Here is a 21,636-nt window from a genome sequence, read left to right as displayed (position 1 = left end):
AAAAGCAGCATAGTGATTAAATCCTGCTGAGCCTTTTCTAAGCACTATGGTTGTGCAAGAGCCAGACCCAACAAGATTAAGCGACCGTATTTTTCACACTATAAGATGCACAAGACCATAAGACGCACCTAGTTTTTGGAGGAGGAAAACAAGAAAAAAAAATTATGAATCCCAGAAACCAGAAGAGCAAGAGGGATCTGGCTGCTGGGATCGCCTCTTGCTGTTCTGGCTTCTGGGATAGCTGCCAAAGCCTCTCCCGGGCGGCGAGATGAAGGCTCCCCCTGCCCGGAAGAGGCTGCGCACGGTTAAGCTGCCCTCTGTCCCTTCCCCCACCTCCCACAAAAGCCAGCCAAGAGCCACCCGCTCTTTAAAGGGAGCGCGTCTCTTGCGGGCTTTTCTACAAGGTGGGAGAAGGACAGCCTGTCAGTGATGGGCTGCCCTTCTCCCTCCTTGGGGAAAAGCCCGCAAGAGCTGCACACAAGCTAGGCACCACTCTTTAAAGAGCGTGCAGCTCTTGCTAGCTTTGGCGGGAACTCCCTCTAGCTGTTCTGGCTTCTGGGATAGCCCACGAAGCCTACGCAGGGCAGGGGAATGAAGGATCCCAGCTGCCCTGCGGAGGCTTCTGGCTTAGCCGTGCAACCTGCATTCGCTCCGTAAGACGCGCACACATTCTCCCTTACTTTTTAGGAGGGGAAAAGGGTGTCTTATAGAGCGAAAAATATGGTAAGCATCCATTCTGCGGGTTATCTTTTGCGAACCCACTTTTGAATGCAGCGATTGTGGAAAAGGAAGAAATACACTCAACCACACAGTTTTAATGCCAGTTCTGTGGGAGAAATGGATCGGATTCCAGTGAAGTTCCAAGACCAGGATACCTGTCCATTCACTGCATCTTTTGTTCCTACAATTCCAGGTTGACACCTTACTAACTCTTCTGCCTCAGCAGGTTTTCACAGCTTTTCTCACCACTCCCAGTCCCTTGTCTTGTTTCAGTTTATACGTCCCAGAAAGCCAATATAAACTGGTAGTAGTTTCACGCATTTCCCAGGGCTCCTCAAACAATTTGCATCAAAGTAAAATGTGGCATTCCATGGTCTGAAAATGCGCAGCAATCTGCATCTGACAGCAAAACTTAGACAGGACACAGCTAGCAGTCATACCTAGCTGTACTTTAAGGAGATTGTACTGGTCCTTGTGTTGCTGGATCTGCGACATTTGCTGGGTGACTGTTGTCTGAAGCTGCTCGTTTTGAGCTTTTATAGATTCTACTTGTTTCTTCAATTCCTCAAGCTCCTGATCCTGGAAAATAAAATAAGAATCTACTTAATGGTATCTTACATTCATTTTTTTAATTCTGTTGATTGCTACTGTTATTTTAAAAAAAAATCACCACAAAAATTAAGCACCCATAGGCATTTACCTATAGACCATTTGCAAAGGGACTTAGCTCTAACTGCTTATGCTATACAGAGTGCCACACAATGCCACTGGTCTAAAATAATGCTTGCACATGCCTGTGCCTTTGCATAGGGTGCCTGTGTTTGCCAGTGCATTAAACTAGTAAAAAGGTAAAGGGACCTCTGACCATTAGGTCCAGTCGTGACTGACTCTGGGGTTGCGGTGCTCATCTCGCTTTATTGGCCGAGGGAGCCGGCGTACAGCTTCCGGGTCATGTGGCCAGCATGACTAAGCCGCTTCTGGCGAACCAGAGCAGCGAACGGAAACGCCGTTTATCTTCCCGCCGGAGTGGTACCTATTTATCTACTTGCACTTTTGGGAGTGCTTTCGAACTGCTAGGTTGGCAGGAGCAGGGACCGAGCAACGGGAGCTCACCCCGTCACGGGGATTCGAACTGCCGACCTTCTGATCGGCAAGTCCTACGCTCTGTGGTTTAACCCACAGCGCCACCCACATCCCTTTTGCATTAAACTAGTAGCATTGTGCAATATATTTTATGGTATAAGCAGTCAGTGCAACGTTCCCAGATACAAACAAAACTGCCTATTTCCAGAATTTTGGGGAATCTCAGGTGTCAGCACACCCAGAGTGCAATGGATTAGTGCCACCCCCAAGCTGCTTTTTGTTGAGAGGGTTGCAAGTTCTAATAATATGTTTAAATAGCACGATTACAGTAATGGGTAGTTTGGCCCTAATATATACCACCTTAAGCAGATACAGGGTCCACTAGTGCAAATGAAGCTAAGATGTTTGCATTTTTTTACCTGAACTCTAATGATGCTTTTGTAGCGTGTCACTATGTTGTCGTGTTGTTCTAAGGACTTCTTCACTTCCTCTTCCTGTTTATCTTCTTCACTAGACTTATAAACTGCCTTTGTTATAATGCCTGTTTCAAAAAAAATAAATCATTTCTTTTATTAGACATTCTAAGCCACATGGTTTTGAAGCAATCCCAATGCCTGTTCGGATATAGAAGTTTAACAGGAGTTAGCCATTTTAGGGATTCTATCATCGAAAAAGCCATTCAAGATGCAATAAATGCGTTGTTGTAGTATGGAAAAATCACTTGTGTAAGCAAGCACTTCAGTAAATCGAGAACATGACCTTTGTTGGGGTTCCCTCTTAGCATATTTTCTTAGCTCCCAATCAATGAAATGCCTTTCCAACTGACATATTCCTGGTTTTTAAATCCAAGCCCCTCTGTAAGATACTTCTGTTCATTGTTGCTGTTCTCAATTGATCCTTGTTCACTTTCCCTTTTCTTCCTCCCTAGTGTGTCATCTATTTATCTATAGACTGCAAATCCACAGGCATAGTCCATCTTATTTCGCAAAGCATAGTAATTTTACTATTTAATAGATCAACTACAACCTTTACAGCAGATAATGTAGCCTAATTTTGTAAGAGCCAATCGACTAGCTGCCAGGAAAAATGAATGACAAATCACATTCTCAGATGCAGAATGGATCAGAACATGTTACCAAGAATTTCAGCAGGTAAGCCTCATTGTGCTGTGACCAATTGCACCATCACCTTCTCACCATAGTAAACACAGATGATTCAGCAAACTCTCAAATATTAAGAAGGCAGATTAACTGGTCTTACAGCACACCGTGAACAAAACAAACCTATTGTACTTCCTGTGTAAAAATGTTTGCCTCCAGCGTCATAACATGCTTTAGGGTTGCAGAAAATTAAAAACCTTGAAAGGTATAACTTAATTAACTTTACATCCAATTCTGAAAAGGAAGGGCTCTAAACCTTTCAAATCTAATTGTCTTAAGTAGTACAGTGGTACCTCGGGTTACATACGCTTCAGGTTACATACGCTTCAGGTTACAGACTCCGCTAACCCAGAAATAGTACCTCGGGTTAAGAACTTTGCTTCAGGATGAGAACAGAAATTGTGTTCCGGTGGCGTGGCGGCAGCAGGAGGCCCCATTAGCTAAAGTGGTGCTTCAGGTTAAGAACAGTTTCAGGTTAAGAACGGACCTCCGGAACTAATTAAGTACTTAACCCGAGGTAGCACTGTAAACACAAAACTCAACAGAAGCGAAGTAACATGTCTCACCCTCTAGCTCCTTTACCAGTTTAGTAAATTCATGATCAAACATCATATGGTCTGGGCTAGAAAAGCTTGGCTGAGGTTTCTGAGCTGCTCGGGAATAGAATTCGTGTTTGCTGATGAATCCCAATTTCTCAACAAAGTTTTCCTTGCCAATCCTCTTTTCAATCAGTTGTTTCAATTTCTCCCTGGGGGTGAGAGACGGATCACGTAAAACCACTGAGAACTGCACAAAGATGCCCTATTTTCATTTCACCCCACCAGTGCACCCCCAGCAAATTCCTATTTAACAAATAGTTATATCGGTTATATCAAAAGCAATAGAGAGTAGTACAAAGTGGTAGAGACAGATGTGCCCTCAGATTTGGCAGTTTGAATGGAGTGCAGAGGGCGAAATGGAGAACAGACGAGTTTGCAAAACCGTAAAAGCACTGTTTCAAGAGCTTGGAAATAATGAGCTGAAGGGAGAATATAGTGAAAATGAACAGGATTGGTTTTCATTTTAATGTTGAGACTCAACGTTCAGTCGTGTAAGAGAAATACGACTCATCATGCTAATGAACAACTTGCTAGCTGCTAATTATGGCAGAAAACATTTGACCCTACCAAAGTTTGTAATAATAAAATAAGTTTAAGTCTGTGTCTAATTTTCTCTGGCTTAACTATATTGGGGTGTGTGTGTTAATCTATTTCCTAGTCTTTGCCCTGAAAATTATATTAGCATAGACCAGGGGTCAGCAAACTTTTTCAGCAGGAGGCCGGTCCACTGTCCCTCAGACCTTGTGGGGGGCCAGACTATATATTTTTTTGGGGGGGGGGATAATGAACAAATTCCTATGCCCCACAAATAACCCAGAGATGCATTTTAAATAAAAGCACACATTCTACTCATGCAGAAACACCAGGCAGGCCCCACAAATAACCCAGAGATGCATTTTAAATAAAAGGACACATTCTACTCATGTAAAAACACGTTGATTCCCGGGCCGTCCACAGGCCGGACTGAGAAGGCGATTGGGCCGGATCCGGCCCCCCGGGCCTTAGTTTGCCTACCCATGGAATAGACCAACCACATTTGTAGGCAGAGGAGTGAAGGTGTATCCCTCTCTTTTTTTTTTACATAGTAGATACTTGGTATCTGTGGCCATGACACAAGTTTCCCGTTCACCCTTCCAAGTACTCACTTCTTATAATTCTCGAGCGAGTTGTCATTGTAATAAATGGAAATTCCTAGTAAAAGAGCACACAACCCTTGGACTAAATGCTCCTCTTCTCCAAGGTTTTCCGCTATCTGTCCTGTCAGCTAAAAATATGAGTTAAGGATGTGTAGACATTTCATAGACAGAAGCATTCTAATTCTTGTACAATACTTTTTTTTTTTGCTTTTACTAATACTAGCTTAATCAAGCACAAGTGTATTTATTTGTACGCCTTTCCTCCTGAAGGAGCCCAGGGTGGCAAACATTAAAATATCAATAGAATTTAAGTAAAGCATGCGCTATTTATATGTGTATGGCTGAGAGGAGAGATTAAAGTATGAGACTTTTGAGCTCCCTTGAAAGATAATGACCATATTCTAAAGAATGTCAGAATCTGAAAGGTCTGTTACAACTCTTAAATAAAAACTTATCTTTTGCAGGATTGCAACACCTGTCCTTCCATTAAAGTTTACACGTGCACATTCAAAATTAAAATCCCTGTGAGTTTATCCACGCATCCAAGCCTATACCTGTCAAAAACTCCTTAAGAAATTTACATACACTTGTCAGTTTGCATTTCTTAGTACAGAAAGTATTGATCTGATGTGTAGAGTTCTTCCTTATTCTACTTAATTCAAGAGGGTTCTGGAAGATTCTCTGTGTGAAAGAAGCAAGCAGAAGGTGCATATTTGGGTTATTCCTTCAGAGAAGATAAGCACAGCTGGCTTAAACTGGGTCTGTTATCTTTCTGTCAAGGTCATGCTGACTATAATAATAGGGCCAGAAGGAGCCTGAGTTTCACACTTTCTTTTTCTATCTCTCTTCTGGTGTGGTGTTCTGTACATAGTAAGCTTAGTGTTAAGGTTTAGTCTTGTTATAAGTTTAGGTTAAGTCTGCTGCAACTGGATTTCTTATGGACCAGGGCCAATTCTAAGTGTATTGGATTTGTGACTATTATGCTCATTTGCCTTCAGTAAAGCTCTGCTGGATGAAATATAATTGCCTCTGGTCTATTTACTGTGAACCCTGCAACGTGTTTAAGTTTTTACTCTGCTAACTATATATTGGAATCTACTCTGGATCAATACTGAGTAGAATTTCAATGACAATACTTCCATCAGACAGGTGGTGACTTCAAGCTTGCTGATCAGCGGCGCTTCAAAGCACCTTGCAGCTTTTTAAAAGCCCCAGGCGGTGCTTTGAAGTCCCAAAAGTCATCACCTTACATGACTGTAAAAGACCAAAAGGTGAGTGGCTGCGCCCACCTTTCAACTTTAGCCTGTGAAGGATAAAAACCACCTGTGACCTAAAGTGTTGGGGCAGCTCTGTAGGTTATGCAGAAAATATTATTTCTACAGGTATAACAGTTTCCTGCAGCAAATATGTGAAATGTGGGCAACATGTACACTTATAATAATATAATAGTAATTTATTATTTGTACCCTACCCATCTGGCTAGGTTTCCCCAGCCACTCTGGGAGGCTTCCACAGAAACCAAAAATACACTAAAATATCACACATTAAAAACTTCCGTGAACAGGGCTGCCTTAAGATGTCTTCTGAATGTCAGGTAGTTGTTTATCGCTTTGACATCTGATGGGAGGGTGTTCCACAGGGCGGGCGCCACTACCGAGAAGGCCCTCTGTCTGGTTCCCTGTAGCCTCATTTCTTGCAAAGAGGGAACCACCAGAAGGCCCTCGGCGCTGGACCTCAGCGTCCGGGCTGAACGATGGGGGAGGAGACGCTCCTTCAGGTATACTGGTATACTTACTGAAACACCGCATATACTACCTTGAGTCCCAAGAAAGAAGGGATGTAAATGTATTTAAGAAGGAGGTACCGTATTTTCCCCTCTATAACACGCAGATTTTTTCTCCTAAAAAGTAAGGGGAAATGTCTGTGCGTGTTATAGAGCGAATGTGTGGTCCCTGGAGCCGTTGGTCCCAAGTGCATGGCAAAAATCATATTGCGCCGTCACGGAGGAGAGGAGGCTGCTGCTTTCCTGCATTCTGCCTCAGGGTCTTACTGCCCACCCTGTTCTGTTTCGGTTGCTGTTTGCTCAGACGGAACAAAGAGCAGTGAAATCCCCTCCCCTCCAGGCAACCCCTCCCCTCCAGGCAAGTAGAGAGGAAAGCAGAGCGTCCCTGCTCCGGTGCTGCTGCTGCTGCTGCGTCTGGGGACTCGGCAGGCAGCGGAAAACATGCAGATGAGAGAGAGAGAGAGGGCTGGCTTGAGTGGGTGGGTGGAATTTTGCCTTCCTTCCCCCCCCCTTTAAACCCCTCTCCTGCATTCTTAGCCAGCTGCTTCTCCGCACACCCCTCTCGTGCTCCTTGTCCCTTCTATATTTTTCCTTCCCTCCCCACTTAAAACGTGGTTACAAAGCACGGATCCACATGGATCCTCAGGATCTTTGCATTGGGTCACCCCAAATTCACCATCAGATCACATAGCATGTCCATGGCTACAGCCTGCCCCCCAAAAATCACGTACCCACTGTTGCCTGGGGCTGCAATGGTGCAAAAACGTGGTTACAAAGCATGGATCCACATGGATCCTCAGGATCTTTGCATTGGGTCAGCCCAAATTCACCATCAGAGTACATGGCTACAGCCTGCCCCCCCAAAATCACGCACCCACTGTTGCCTGGGGCTGCAATGGTGCAAAAACGTGGTTACAAAGCATGGATCCACATGGATCCTCAGGATCTTTGCATTGGGTCAGCCCAAATTCACCATTAGAGCACGTAGCATGTCCATGGCTACAGCCTGCCCCCCCCCCCAATCACGCACCCACTGTTGCTGGGGCTGCAATGGTGCAAAAATGTGGTTACAAAGCATGGATCCACATGGATCCTCAGGATCTTTGCATTGGGTCATCCCAAATTCACCATTAGAGCACATAGCATGTCCATGGCTACAGCCTGCCCCCCCAAAATCACACACCCACTGTTGCCTGGGGCTGCAATGGTGCAAAAACGTGGTTACAAAGCATGGATCCACAGGGATTCTCAGGATTTTTGCATTGGGTCACCCCAAATTCACCATCAGATCACGTCTGTGGCCACAGCATGAAGCACAAAAATGATACATCCACTGTTTCATTCAGAATGTTTTTTCCCTTGTTTTCCTCCTCTAAAAATGATGTGCGTGTTATGGTCAGGTGCATGTTACAGAGCGAAAAATACGGTAAATACCGCGTGTGGAGTCTCCTTACTTTGAATTCGCATACAGAAACTTGCACTCCTAAAGAACATTTCCTGTCATAATTCAGAGACATTAATTGCTAACGTGTAAAAGGATACAAATGGAACATTGGCAGAATTGTGCAGAAAATGTGTGACAGCAATGGGGCAGTTGCTTAGCCAGGTACAAAGCAGCATTAATAATCCAACTCTTGTCTGCACTTTGCTTCCCTGAAAGAAAGAAAGAAACAAACAACAAATTTTTACTTGTATTTACAGCTTTTCTGTTTCTTCCACGCGTTGTTTCTACTTTGAAGCCTGCAGCAGTCTTAAATGTTGGGTGTCCAGAACAAGACGGGCACTTTTTATACAATTATTAAAATTCAACCATTCCCTCTATTAGGAGTGAGTGTGAATCCTTATGTAGCAAAACTGGCAAAGTCCACACACAAGAGGGAGGTATGAGAACACCCGGGAGATGGAGAGAAGAAAACTGAAGTATGCAGAAGTACAGTTGTTGTTGTTGTTGTTGTTGTTGTTGTTGTTGTTGTTGTTGTTGTTGTTAGAAAACAAGACCTTAAGGGCTGGGATGGGGAGAACCCCTCAAAACAGCTACCATATTTTTTGCTCTATAAGACTCACTTTTTCCCTCCTAAAAAGTAAGGGGAAATGTGTGTGCGTCTTATGGAGCAAATGCAGGCTGCGCAGCTATCCCAGAAGCCAGAACAGCGAGAGGGATTGCTGCTTTCACTGTGCAGCAATACCTCTTGCTGTTCTGGCTTCTGAGATTCAGATTTTTTTTTCTTCTTGTTTTCCTCCTCCAAAAACTAGGTGCATCTTGTGGTCTGGTGTGTCTTATAGAGCGGAAAATATGGTAAATGAGGACCAAACATGGGCAGTAGCCACAGAATGTTGGGTCAATTGTTGAAGTGGGGGAAGAGAGAAGGGAGTGGAATTTCCTGGCGGGAAGTAGCTGGCGAAAACGAGAATGCAGCTGCAGCAACCCAAGAAGCATAAAAACACTTCTGATCAGCTAAACATGTGTGTGTGTGTATCTTTCGCCATCATCCTGTGCTCCCTTTCCTCCTCTTTCCTCACCTGAGATAAACAGGAGTACAGGAGGATGCAGAAAAGAGACACACATATACGAAAAGAGAAGAGAAGAGAAGAGAATCACATTATTGTCCGGATCAGTCATCTACTGATTCGCACTGAGAGGCTGCTTTTGAACGTTCCCAGAGATGGAGGTGAGAGCTGTCTGTAGATATCAAAGAAGAAATCCAGCATCTTGGCACAGCTGTGATTGGATGCCAAGCGTGCTAATCCACATCTCCCCAAATAAAAGATACAGGAAAGGAAAATAATTCCAATTCACTCTAACTCAATTGCTATTCAGTGCAAAACAGTTCCTGGTGCAAATGCAGTTCATCGTCCCCACACTGGTTAGAATGGGCTGTTACTGGGAAAGAGTGGCGTGTGACATCCATGCGGTTTAGTTCACACACTGAATACTGCAGACCAGGCTCCGAGTGGTTTAAGGCAACCCTGCGGTGTTGCTCAGAGGTAGCAGACGGCTTAAATTGGAGCGAGAAAAAGAATATACAACAACTCTGTCATAATCAGGCTGAGGGCTTGGCTAGAGAGCAGCAGCCCTTTTTACTGCTGGAGGACAAAAGCTGGGTGCGCGGTTGGTTTCAGCTCCCAGTCAAAAATTCTCCGTACCTCTCAGGATCGCGGCAAAGATCAAATTGCCTCCGCAAACCTTCCTCTTAGGTCAGACCAAGTACTCAATTGCGTGCAGAAGCCGCATGCATGTAAACTGGTTAACCCTCTTAAATGTTTAAAAGCAAAATAAATAGATTAATGAATAATATGAACATTGCATACAAAAGTCAAGTCTAAATCAGAGCATGGTCTCCTGTCTTTTTTCAGGTCCCTCAGGCTCAGGTAACACATGCACACCAGAGATACCCTGCAACACTTTACATAAGCCTATTAATGACCAAGTTAATGAACGCTACCTTCCAGTCTTGGTTCAAATGTAAAGCCCCTCAGCTTCTTAACCATGGTTAAGCAACTAGCAGACCCCCTTAGGTTAATGAGTTCTGTTTCCCTTCAAATTACTCCTTCCTGTTGCTACGATGAGTCTTCCACCTGCATCTAGTCGAACAACAATCTCGATAGCTTTAAGCCGGATTTTAAAACCATGATTGGAGGTGAGTTTCACACTTTTTTTAAAACAAAAAGGGGGGGGGGGACACTTAACATCTGTGCCGACTTGAACGTTAACTATGGCTAGCTAAGAAGAAGAAGAAGAAGAAGAAGAAGAAGTTATTATTTATATCCCACCCATCTGGCTGAGTTTCCCCAGCCACTCTGGGCGGCTCACAATCGAGTGTTAAAAACAATACAGCATTAAATATTAAAAACTTCCCTAAACACGGCTGCCTTCAGATGTCTTTTAAAGATAAGATAGCTGCCTATTTCCTTCACATCTGAAGGGAGGGCATTCCACCACTACTGAGAAGGCCCTCTGCCTGGTTCCCTGTAACCTCACTTCTCGCAATAATCATGATAATGAAAAGGGAAGGAAGGGCCCTTAGTGGGAGAGGATGGCACAGGCCTAACGCGGAACTGAGCAGGCATTGGGAAAGACGAAGGTGTGCTCAAGCCAGCCCCTTCTGATACCTTAACCATGGTTAAGATACTGGGAAATACTATGCCTGCACAGAGGGGTCAAGAGAAAAAAAGCGCAAACCAAGAGGCTCAATGCAAAACCCTGCAAAAACTTAAGAGCAGCAGCATGAGAAGGGGCCTTGTTGAATACTGAGCACTTATTTCAAAGACACAGGAAATAAACAGAAAGCAGCACACACTCTTGAAATGAGGGCTTTAAAAAAAAAAAAAAGCACTGCCCTACGGATTTTATTGCTGCCTGTATTTAGAAAGCAATGATCTGGGACTGCTGGTCATTTAACTGGAGGGTTCCTGCTCATACCCCCAAAGGAGTTCATCTTCAAGTAACAAAACCCAAGGCTCTGGTTTAATTTTGCATACATCTGCAGCAGTCAAAACGTCAGCTGGCAAACTAATCTGTCTGTTCTATTTCTATACCGGAGATGATTTATCAAAACAAGCAAGCTCTCTGTTTTTAGACAAAAACCTTTACGGATGGAGGACTGTGTGTTGAGATTCCTTCATTGCAGGGGGTTGGTCTAGATGACCCTCAGGGTCCCTCCCAACTCTAAAATTCCGTGATTCTAAGATTATTTCCTTTGTGCCGCAACAGAACATTAAGGTCTCAGCCCACAGAAACCAAGGCTGCAATCCCATCTGGGAATAGGCTCCATTGAATTCAGTGGGACTTAGTCCCACGTAGATATGCACACACTTTTCAACCAAACTCAGGCACCCGAGGATTTGAGGACTGTGCAGCGTGGGGTATAACTGTTTACACTATGAAGTTCTCAGGGAAAGGCAGGGGAAAGAGTGCTGCATATAACTTTCGAACAGATTGTTATTTTTTGTACAAAAGGTAAAGGTAAAGGACGCCTGACCATTAATAATAATAATAATAATAATAATAATAATAATATAATAATAATAATAATAATAATAATAATAATAATAATAATAATAATTTTATTTATACCCCACCCTCCCCAGCCAAGGCCGGGCTCAGAGCAGCTTACAAGCAATAATATAAACAAGATGAATGATTACAACTTAAAAACAAAAATAAAATACAACATTAAAATAATTAATAATAATTATTAATAATAATAGTGGCCGACTCTGGGGTTGCGGCGCTCATCTCGCTTAATTGGCCGAGGGAGCCGGCGTACAGCTTCCGGGTCATATGGCTAACATGACTAAGCCGCTTCTGGCGAACCCGAGCAGCGCACGGAAACGGCGTTTACCTTCCTGCTGCAGCGGTACCTATTTATCTACCTGCACTTTGACGTGCTTTCAAACTGCTAGGTTGGCAGGAACAGGGACCGAGCAACGGGGGCTCTCCCCATCGCAGGGATTCGAACCGCCGATCTTCCGATTGGCAAGCCCTAGGCTCTGTGGTTTAGACCACAGCGCCACCCGCGTCCCTGTGTGTGTATTTATGTATCTGTATATGTGTGCATATACACAGTACACACCAATGTAAACACCGTTCAGCGGTCATCTTCAACGATTTACCTTCCCGCCGGAGCGGTACCTATTTATCTACTTGCACTTTGACGTGCTTTTGAACTGCTAGGTTGGCAGGAGCAGGGACCGAGCAACGGGAGCTCACCCTGTTGCGGGGATTCAAACTACTGACCTTCTAATTGGCAATTCCTATGCTCAGTGGTTTAATCCACAGCGCCACCAGCGTCCCTCCTTTTTTTGTATACTACTGCTCAGTAACTTCAAATGCTGATTAAACTTCTTGCAAAGGTCACTGTGGCGTTTGCCCTCCTAGGTGGGTCCTAAGCAAAGGGTTAAATGAGTGTGAAGTGACTGGCCAGTGGGAACCCAAGGGGAGGAGTTAGAGTTGTTGGGAGTCACTTGGGAGCTGGAGAAGGAAGAGGGAGGATATGTCTGTGGGTTGGTCTAGTTTTGATGTGAGAGTGAGCAAAACTGTTAGGGGTAGTCAGATAAGACAGTTGGGATAATTAGTTAGGAGTTATTAGGAAGGTATAGGCCGGTATAGAAACTAAGGATAAGAAACTGACAAGAAAAATTATCTGAAACCATAAACTTGTTCATGCTTATAAAAGAAACTTGGTTACAGTGGTGCCTCGCAAGACGAAAAGAATCCGTTCCGCGATTCTATTCGTCTAGCGGTTTTTTCGTCTTGCGAAGCAAGCCCATTGACAGCTTAGCGGATTAGCGCTATTAGCGGTCTAGCGGCTTTTAGCGACCAGCTGTTAAGCGGCTTAGGAAAAGGGGGGGGAAGCGGAAAAACCCCCGCGGGAACTCGCAAGATTTTTTCGTCTTGCGAAGCAACCCCATAGGGAAATTCGTTTTGCGAAGCGCCTCCAAAACGGAAAACCCTTTCGTCTAGCGGGTTTTCTGTCTTGCGAGGCGTTCGTCTTGCGGGGCACCACTGTATTTCTTTTAATGTTAACAACTGTCTGCACTCAGTGTGTACCAGAGAGAAACGGGTTGGTGGCAGCGGGGAAGTGATCATAGTGGTGGCACAGGGATCAATAGACCGTCAAACGTCCAGGGACCCAGTGTGATCGCCACAGTCACACTAAATCCACACTGAGAAAGCCGTTTACCCATGGCTTTGCAAAGCCTCCGCCTGCGGAGAAAGAATGCACCGTAACAACCAAGTTTCCCACACCACAGTTCCCAAGAGCACCAGTAGAGAAAGAGAGCTGGTTACTGGAAATAAAACTGGGCAGCAACACCAAACTGTTAAGTAGGGGAGGGGAAAAACTTCAAAGCAGTTATTTCATAAAACACACGGCAAAGCTAAGATAGCAGAAACACCCTAGTGTGATCCAAGCTCCAGGCGAACCAATACATACCCGTCTGTCGATCTTATCACCCTGTGAATCATACATTAAGAAGGATAAGGGAATGTTATAGGTCTAATATATACACTTACACAATGCAGGGTTAACTTCTAGATGTTTTGTTTTTATTTTCACTGACGGGAGCTGCCCCATGTATATTTATATCACAGGCGGCATACAGATTAAAATTAAATAAATTAGCAGTGGCCATTTCTGGTGGAGCCTGATTAATACCCTATTTTGCATGAGATGAAAGGCAGCGCAAGGAGCCCGGAGGTCTGGTGACTCTGCAGCTTATATAAGTCAAATCTGACTCACGGGGATCGTATTGAACTTGTATGCAAGCAGCTACGCATGCCGTTTCCCCCAAATGCAAAACAGGATATTGCTCATTACATAAGTAGGCAACTGTGATTTATTGCGCTCCATACCAAGCAAGAGAAAAGCCTGAAAAGCCCATTTCAAGGCTTATTGAGGAACAGAGTTGCGTGTTGAGACCCAGCAGCCACCCCCTCGTTGGGAAATAACTCACACAAGGACACAACTATTAAGTTTATGTTATTGGGCAAATCTGGCCACAACTCTATTGAATTACAGAATGTGAGCAGTATTGGCTTAGGCATTGATTGGACCAGACTATATCTGACTCCTGCCCGCTGTGAAGGAAGTCCGGTAAAGGTAAACCACCGGTAGGGGGAGGAAGCGAGCCAAGAGGAAGTCCTCCAGCTCGCTCCTCGGTTTAGACTGCCCCGGCCATGCCCCACCCGGCCAGCGGATTGGCCGGCTGGGCTCTGACGTGGCCAGGATCCCCCGGGGAATGGGGGACAAAGTCCCCTGCCCCTGGTGAAGAGTGGGTGGCCACGCGGTCCACTGCAACTCCTCCCCACTGGGAAGTGGAGCAGATTTATCTTTCGTAATGGGCAGATGGGGCGGGGGGGGGGGGACAACAGGAAGAATGCGAACCTGTTTGGCCTCCGCTTGTTTAGCAATGTACAGAGTTAATACAGGAATTGGTGTACCCGCACAATTCTTGGCATCTTGTCAGAAAGCAACTCAAATGCTAATACTGCCCAAGCCCCCAATCTATTATGCATATTTTGGTTGTCAGTTCTGTTGAAGGCTTGCAGATCTACTTGACTACATTATTTAGTTCTCAGCAACTGCCGTTCTTTGTGTTATATAAGCCACAGATGTTGCTTGTTACGCCAGAGAGCCTGACTTTACCCATCCTATTACGCCCAGCACGTTAACTGCAATTCAACAGGAACCGAAAGAGATCGTGTGCAACCTCTTGGGTCCGAGATAATTCACTAGGCACCTTGACTTGTTACAACAAAAACAATTAGCATGAAATATAAATTGACCAGCAGCCTCCTTTCGACTGAAAAGAATGGCACTTCTCGATATAAAGTACCGTTATTTCCCAGCTTAGCAAGAGAACTATTAATGTGAGACACACAAAACTTAAACGCTGTACCTGAGACAGAATGTTGGTGCATTGTTGGAGTAAGGACACTGGAGGGTTGCCAATACTGGTTGCCAGCTGCACTCTTAGCAGCTGCTCTTTCAGAGTGGCGTTTTCTTGCAAGGCGTGAGCCAGCGCCACAGCCGCGCACCAGTTGGAAAGAGAGTCTGTAGAGAAGAGTCCTCCACAGAGCAGCTGGCCAGCCGAGACGGAGTTCCCAGTAGCTGCAATAGCAGGCACACAATAAAACAAAAAAAAATGTATTTAAATTATGTATAAAAAAACTAAATCCCTGGGAGTTCATTTAAAATACAGTGGTACCTCTGGTTACGTACTTAATTCGTTCTGGAGGTCCGTTAACCTGAAACTGTTCTTAACCTGAAGCACCACTTTAGCTAATGGGGCCTCCTGCTGCTGCTGCGCCGCCGGAGCACAATTTCTGTTCTCATCCTGAAGCAAAGTTCTTAACTGAAGCACTATTTTTGGGTTAACGGAGTCTGTAACCTGAAGCGTCTGTAACCTGAAGCATATGTAACCCGAGGTACCACTGTACATCTGAAACATGTCAAATACAGTCGTACCTTGGTTGTTGAACTTAATCCATTCCAGGAGTCCGGTTGACTCCTGGAACCGTTTGAAAACCAAGCGGCGCAGCTTCCGACTGGCTGCAGGAGCTTCCTGCAGTCAACTGGAAGCCGCATCGGATGTTCGGCTTCCAAAGAACATTTGAAAAACCTCACTCATAAAACTACAGCTACATATTTAAAATTCTATACCATCAATGGTTGAAGGTAGAAGTGTTGACACAATTTCTCCTTGCCCCTTCTCGTTCTTGTATAAGAAGCACTGGAAACAATACAGGACTGCACAACGCAGCACAAATGGTTGTCTTTCATTCACCATCGACATAAGTAGTACTACAATTGCAGGCCTGTCATGTTTAAAAGAAGAAAATCTATTAGTTTGGGTTTTGTTTAAAATGTATGCAAGTATACAAACAATAATACTCTTGGAGACTTGAATGAGTATTATTAATAATAATTTATCTATATGTCACCCATCTGACTGGGTCCCGTCCCCCCCAGCCACTCTGGGTGGCTTCCAACAAACTGAAACATCAGCTAAGAGCAGACATATTAACCATCAGAGGCTGCTCAACCATGTGATTCTACAATAAGCACATCCATTATTATTTTTACTTATTAAATTTGTATACTGCCCTGCATCTGAAGATCATAGGGCAGTTCAAAACATAAAAACACAAAATGAGGACACAAAATACATTTGAATAAACAAATGAATAAAAACACCAGCAGTAGATTCTTATGCAAAGCAAAGAAACTGTTACGCTGATTGCAACAGGTGCTTAGGGGAGTCCTCTCTTACAGACTGAAAGGAAGTCTTGCAAAAATTTGAGCACAGGTAAGTGACAGAATGCACTTCAGATGGCAGTGGACTACAACTCCCATGTTCCTGACCGTTAGCTACCTTGGCTGGAGCAGATGGGAATGGGGAACCCAACGTGATCCAGAGGGCACCAGCGTGGCTACCCTGACTTAAGAGGACTACACAATAACAACAACAACCCTAGACCCAAAGTTGCCTGTTTGTACAGCTATAAAGTTTCAGCTCAATAAGATGCCAGCCTTGTCATTAGAAAACAGGAGAAGATTGATTCCCCACCAGCCATCAAATGACTTCTTGATTCTCCTTTATTTTCACGAAGGGCTGTGGCTCGGTGGTAGATCACACGTTTTACATGTAAAAGGTCTCATGTTCTATCTCCAGGTGAGGCAGGAAGAGACCCTTGTCTGTTGCTAGTGAGCGTAGAAAATATTGACTTAGATGGATCAGTGGTCTAGTCTTGGTATATATAATGCACCTTCTTATGTTCCAAAGTTCTTCCAAGTAACAACTGTAACAGCTCAGATCAAATGCTAACAGCACTCAAAGCCAGAATGCAATGTTAACCCACTTAGGAATCAAAGAGAAATCTATTTCACTGCTGGTGTTTCGTTAGCTGGCAAGAAAATGCTTCCTTAAGCTCTTTCCCCCTTGCATATAGGGATTCTCTGTCTGCGCACTCCAAGCACACATGCCAAGTCGACTTTCCACCCAAGTTGTTGTTGTTGTTTAGTCGTGTCTGACTCTTTGTGACCCCATGGACCAGAGAATGCCAGGCACTTCTGTCTTCCACTGCCTCCCGCAGTTTAGTTAAACTCATGCTGGTAGCTTCGAGAACACTATCCAACCATCTTGTACTCTGTCATCCCCTTCTCCTTGTGCCCTCCATCTTTCCCAACATCAGGGTCTTTTCCAGGGAGTCTTCTCTTCTCATGAGCTGGCCAAAGTATTGGAGCCTCAGCTTCACGATCTGTCCTTCCAGTGAGCACTCAGGGCTGATTTCCTTAAGAATGGAGAGGTTTGATCTTCTTGCAGTCCATGGGACTCTCCAGAGTCTCCTCCAGCACCATAATTCAAAAGCATCAATTCTTCAGCAATCAGCCTTCTTTATGGTCCAGCTCTCACTTCCATACATCACTACTGGGAAAACCATAGCTTTTACTATACGGACCTTTGTTGGCAAGGTGATGGCTCTACTTTTTAAGATGCTGTCTAGGTTTGTCATTGCTTTTCTTCCACCCAAGTAGCTATGCTCATAACATGAAGCTGGCACACTTACCTGCAAGGAGCTTTGCTTAAGCAGCCAGTGCCCCTGCTTGCATTTCCAAACCACAAGAGTGAGCTACACTCTTAGGTGAAAACTAGAGGGGGTGATCCAGGATGGGCTATACAGAAACTGGAGGAGGATCCCCAGCTCAGTAGCAGAGCACATTTACCTTCAGAAGTCCCCGGTTCAATACCTGGCTGCCCCAGTTGAGGCTCTCAGGCAGCAGATCTAAGATGGATCCCTGTCAAAGGGCCCTGGAAAGCTTCTGCAAAAGTTGATAAAACCTTTCAGAACTAGCGCCAACCATTAATCCCAAGTACTTCTAACTGAAAAAGAAAATGGCGGTGTGGTGCCACTGGTGGATATAACTTATGTCAAGAAACAAAACGCTCTTAGTTCTCGTTCCTGAGGTACAAAACAAAAGGGCCCAACAACAATGAGCTATATGGATCAATGGTCAGCCTTGTCATGGAAAAAGCTGCACAAGGTCGCTGGAAATTAAGCTTCATGAAATGCCAGAGGCTTCTGTTTTTGCCCATTTCTGATCACATTTCTGGTTTATGTTTACAATAAAGGGCATCAAAATTTTCCTTACCCTACCTTGGTGGGTTTGAAGGTGCATTTACTGAAGCAAAGTAGTCTTGATTCATTTGACACCCGCGAATGACCTCCGACACAGTGTTAATGGTCTAGAAGGCAACAAGGCAAAAGCAGGTTACTGAACCATCAAAACCGAGAGCAGTACAATGAACTGGTCCCAGCTTCAGATCTTCAGAATTATGCAATGCTATAAAACATGCAGGTGCTCATCTCGCTTTACTGGCCGAGGGAGCCTGCATACAGCTTCCGGGTCATGTGGCCAGCATGACTAAGCTGCTTCTGACGAACCAGAGCAGCGCACAGAAACGCCATTTACCTTCCCGCCAGAATGGTACCTATTTATCTACTTGCACTTTTATGTGCTTTTGAACTGCTAGGTTGGCAGGAGCTGGGACCAAGCAACGGGAGCTCACCACGTAACGGGGATTCAAACCAACAACCTTCTGAGGAGCAAGCCCTAGGTTCTGTGGTTTAGACCACAGCGCCACCCGTGTCCCTGACCTGCTCTTAAAAGCATGCAAATCCATGTCATCCTCTCCTTGCCTGATCAGATCTTGGAACATCTGTTCTCAGCTACAGAGTTTATTGTTACTAAATGCACCACCTTCCTTTTACTCTCTTACCTCAGTAAGAATATCAGCAGGAACTCCAGTTGCCATCAGGATTGTACAAAGCTGCTGCAGCAACCCACAATGAAACATGGCTCTCTGACAACTACTTGTGGCACCAGGGGGGTTCGTGGGGGACACCAGCACTCGGACCAGCTGAAAAGGATTTCATATAGCGTCATATACACATGCTAAAAATCTACCCGAGGAACGTTCCTTTTTCACAAGACAGAACTATGTAGAATTACATGAAAGTCAAAGCACACCTTCATAATGATACAGAGGTGAACACAACAGATCTGACCTCAAGTCACTTTGCTGACCATTACCGTAATTTTTGCTCCATAACACACAGTTTTTTCCTCCTAGAAAGTAAGGGGAAATGTCTGTGCGTGTTATGGAGCGAATGCCTACGGATGGCGCGTCGTGAGCAGTCCGTGGCTTGCTCTGAAACAGCAAAGCGGGTGTAAGCGGCTCCTGTCAGCGAGCCCAGCCGGGGAGGAGGGAGAGAAGCAGAGCGGGAGAGGAGAGGAGCCGCTTACATGAGTGTAAGTGGCTCCTGTCCGGTTGGCTGCTTTAAAACAACCCCTCTCTCCTCCCCACTGAGCTTGCTAAGTAGCAGCAAAGCTTTTCAGCAAGCCGAGCCAGGGAGGAGGGAGAGAAGCAGAGCCTGCTTGTTTTAAAGGAGCAAAGCGGGAGAGGAGAGGAGCCTTCTCCCCTTATACCCCTCTCCTGCATTATTAGTAGCATCCTTCTACACCCCCCCACACGTGTTCCTTCGCCCCTTAAACCCCTTTCCTGCATTATTAGCAGCATCCTTCTCCACACACCCCACGCGTGCTCCTTGTCCCTTGAGTGCTTTTCCTTCCCTCCCCACTTAAAACGTGGTTACAAAGCACAGATCCACATGGATCCTCAGGATTTTTGCACTGGGTCACCCCAAATTCACCATCAGATCACATAGCATGTCCATGGCTACAGCCTGCACCAAAATACACACATGCACCCACTGTTTCATGGGGCCACAATGGTGCAAAAAAGTGGTTACAAAGCATGGATCCACATGGATCCTCAGGATTTTTGCATTGGGCTACCCCAAACTCACCGTCAGATCACATGTCTGTGGCCACAGCTTGAACCACAAAAATCATACATCCACTGTTTCGTTTAGAATATTTTTTTCTTGTTTTCCTCCTCTAAAAACTATGTGCGTGTTATGGTCAGGTGCGTGTTATAGAGCGAAAAATACGGTACATTATGCTGAGAAGCATTTACCTGGAGCATCAGATGAAGATTGGTTACTTTCTGAGCTGACCACCCAGAATTGTCGTCGCCAACTTCAAACCACGGCTTCATACGTTGAATATAGGAACCTTCCTTAAAGAAATTCTGATTGGAATTGTTGTTCTTCAACAAATTTTGCAGCAAGAGAAGACAATCCTCCACAACTATGCCTGAAAGGACAGAAGCGTCAAAGCACATTAGTTTCAACAATCAGAATTTTAGTGCCGCATAATACTATTGCTAGCATCTAGGCACTGAAAAGACTACAGGGAAGGCGTCTGTTATCAAGAATTAGGGAGCTCCAAAGTGTGGGGGCTGACACACTAAAAGAATGATTTCTTACAAATGCAGAGTGAGTATTTTGTGGCACTAAAATTTTATGAGATACTAAAAGGCCTTCACTATGTAAATACATTTTAGAACCAATTCTTATGTTATGATGTACGGAGCCCATCTGTCTAGATTATTTATTTATTTCAGTTATAAGAACATTCATGGACTGTTTTCAAACCCTAACAAGGATACTGAAAGCAGTCAAGACCTTTCAAACAACAATTAAAGCAATATTTAGCAAGGTGAAGAGCAAGAAGAGCAAATAGTGTAAAATTAAAACTGCTATACCCTAATTAAATGCCATTGGAATAATGGCTCTCATGCAGCCCAACGGATCGGGGAGTCAGAAAGGACTAAACACAGAAATTTAGGAGTAGAATAAACGGGTGAAAGAACTAGTCTCAGACATGCTGCCGAATGGCTTCCTCATCACACTTTTAGGCTATGAAGCAAGCTATGAGAACTGTGTTATACTGGCTATTTAAAATTAAGTTTCATTATCCCACCACAAAATGAGGTAATAAGGTTTAGGTTTTGATCCACAAGCTCTTCAAGCTCTTTTTTCTCCCCCGTTGTTCCCTAGAATTCAGTAAGACATTGCAAGAAAGAAAGTAGGGAAAGGGTTAACCAGGATTCCTTAACCCAGATCTGAAACTGAACAGGTTCATGTTTGACATTCAGTGCTGCATGAGCTATGGTGATAGAGCACATCTTTCAAGGCATACCTCCGTCACTGTTTCCCTCGTCCGTTATGATATCCAACAACCTCTCAAAGGCATTTTCAAAAGCGACTATTTTCTGGATGGCTGCGTTACTTTTTGTCAACTGCTGAAGTAACAAGACACCCTATGGGAGAAAGAGGCAGACAGAAGTGACCAGCAAAACTTTCACTCTGGGAAAAAATGGTTTCTTTATCAGAGGTCAGCAAAATTTTCCAGCAGGGGGCCGGTCCCTCAGACCTTATGCGGGGGCCGGACTATATGTTTTTTTTGGGGGGGGGCGGGGAATGAACGAATGGTTTCTTTATCAGAGGTCAGCAAAATTTTCCAGCAGGGGGCCGGTCCCTCAGACCTTATGCGGGGGCCGGACTATATGTTTTTTTTGGGGGGGCGGGCAATGAACGAATTCCTATGCCCCACAAATAACCCAGAGATGCATTTTAAATAGAAGCACACAGTCTACTCATGTAAAAACACGCTGATTCCCAGACCGTTCACGGGCCAGATTTAGAACGCGAATGGGCTGGATTTGGGCCTTAGTTTGCCTACCCA

The 21,636-nt window shown here is 44.7% G+C and overlaps 1 protein-coding gene across 3 annotated transcripts in view; it reads right to left on the bottom strand.

Moving 5' to 3' along the window:
• USO1 (USO1 vesicle transport factor) overlaps positions 1 to 21,636 on the bottom strand; it is a 51,657-nt gene that overhangs the window by 8,515 nt on the left and 21,506 nt on the right. For 2 of the 3 annotated variants that reach the window (XM_083709166.1, XM_083709168.1), the window contains 12 exons: positions 21,091 to 21,211; positions 20,024 to 20,202; positions 18,764 to 18,904; positions 18,141 to 18,229; positions 15,646 to 15,800; positions 14,882 to 15,093; positions 13,417 to 13,437; positions 8,024 to 8,134; positions 4,708 to 4,826; positions 3,530 to 3,711; positions 2,223 to 2,344; positions 1,161 to 1,299 (listed from right to left, as the gene is read on the bottom strand). In XM_083709166.1, the coding sequence (XP_083565292.1) occupies positions 1,161 to 1,299; positions 2,223 to 2,344; positions 3,530 to 3,711; positions 4,708 to 4,826; positions 8,024 to 8,134; positions 13,417 to 13,437; positions 14,882 to 15,093; positions 15,646 to 15,800; positions 18,141 to 18,229; positions 18,764 to 18,904; positions 20,024 to 20,202; positions 21,091 to 21,211 (1,591 nt within the window). The remainder of the gene's footprint in view (positions 1 to 1,160; positions 1,300 to 2,222; positions 2,345 to 3,529; positions 3,712 to 4,707; positions 4,827 to 8,023; positions 8,135 to 13,416; positions 13,438 to 14,881; positions 15,094 to 15,645; positions 15,801 to 18,140; positions 18,230 to 18,763; positions 18,905 to 20,023; positions 20,203 to 21,090; positions 21,212 to 21,636) is intronic. The other variant, XM_083709167.1, reaches the window with a different exon arrangement.

Source organism: Podarcis gaigeae (genome assembly GCF_964106915.1).
Source record: "Podarcis gaigeae genome assembly, chromosome: 13".
Lineage (NCBI taxonomy): Eukaryota > Metazoa > Chordata > Lepidosauria > Squamata > Lacertidae > Podarcis > Podarcis gaigeae.
Note: the sequence above shows the minus strand (reverse complement) of the source record. Positions and strands in the feature narration are given on the sequence as shown.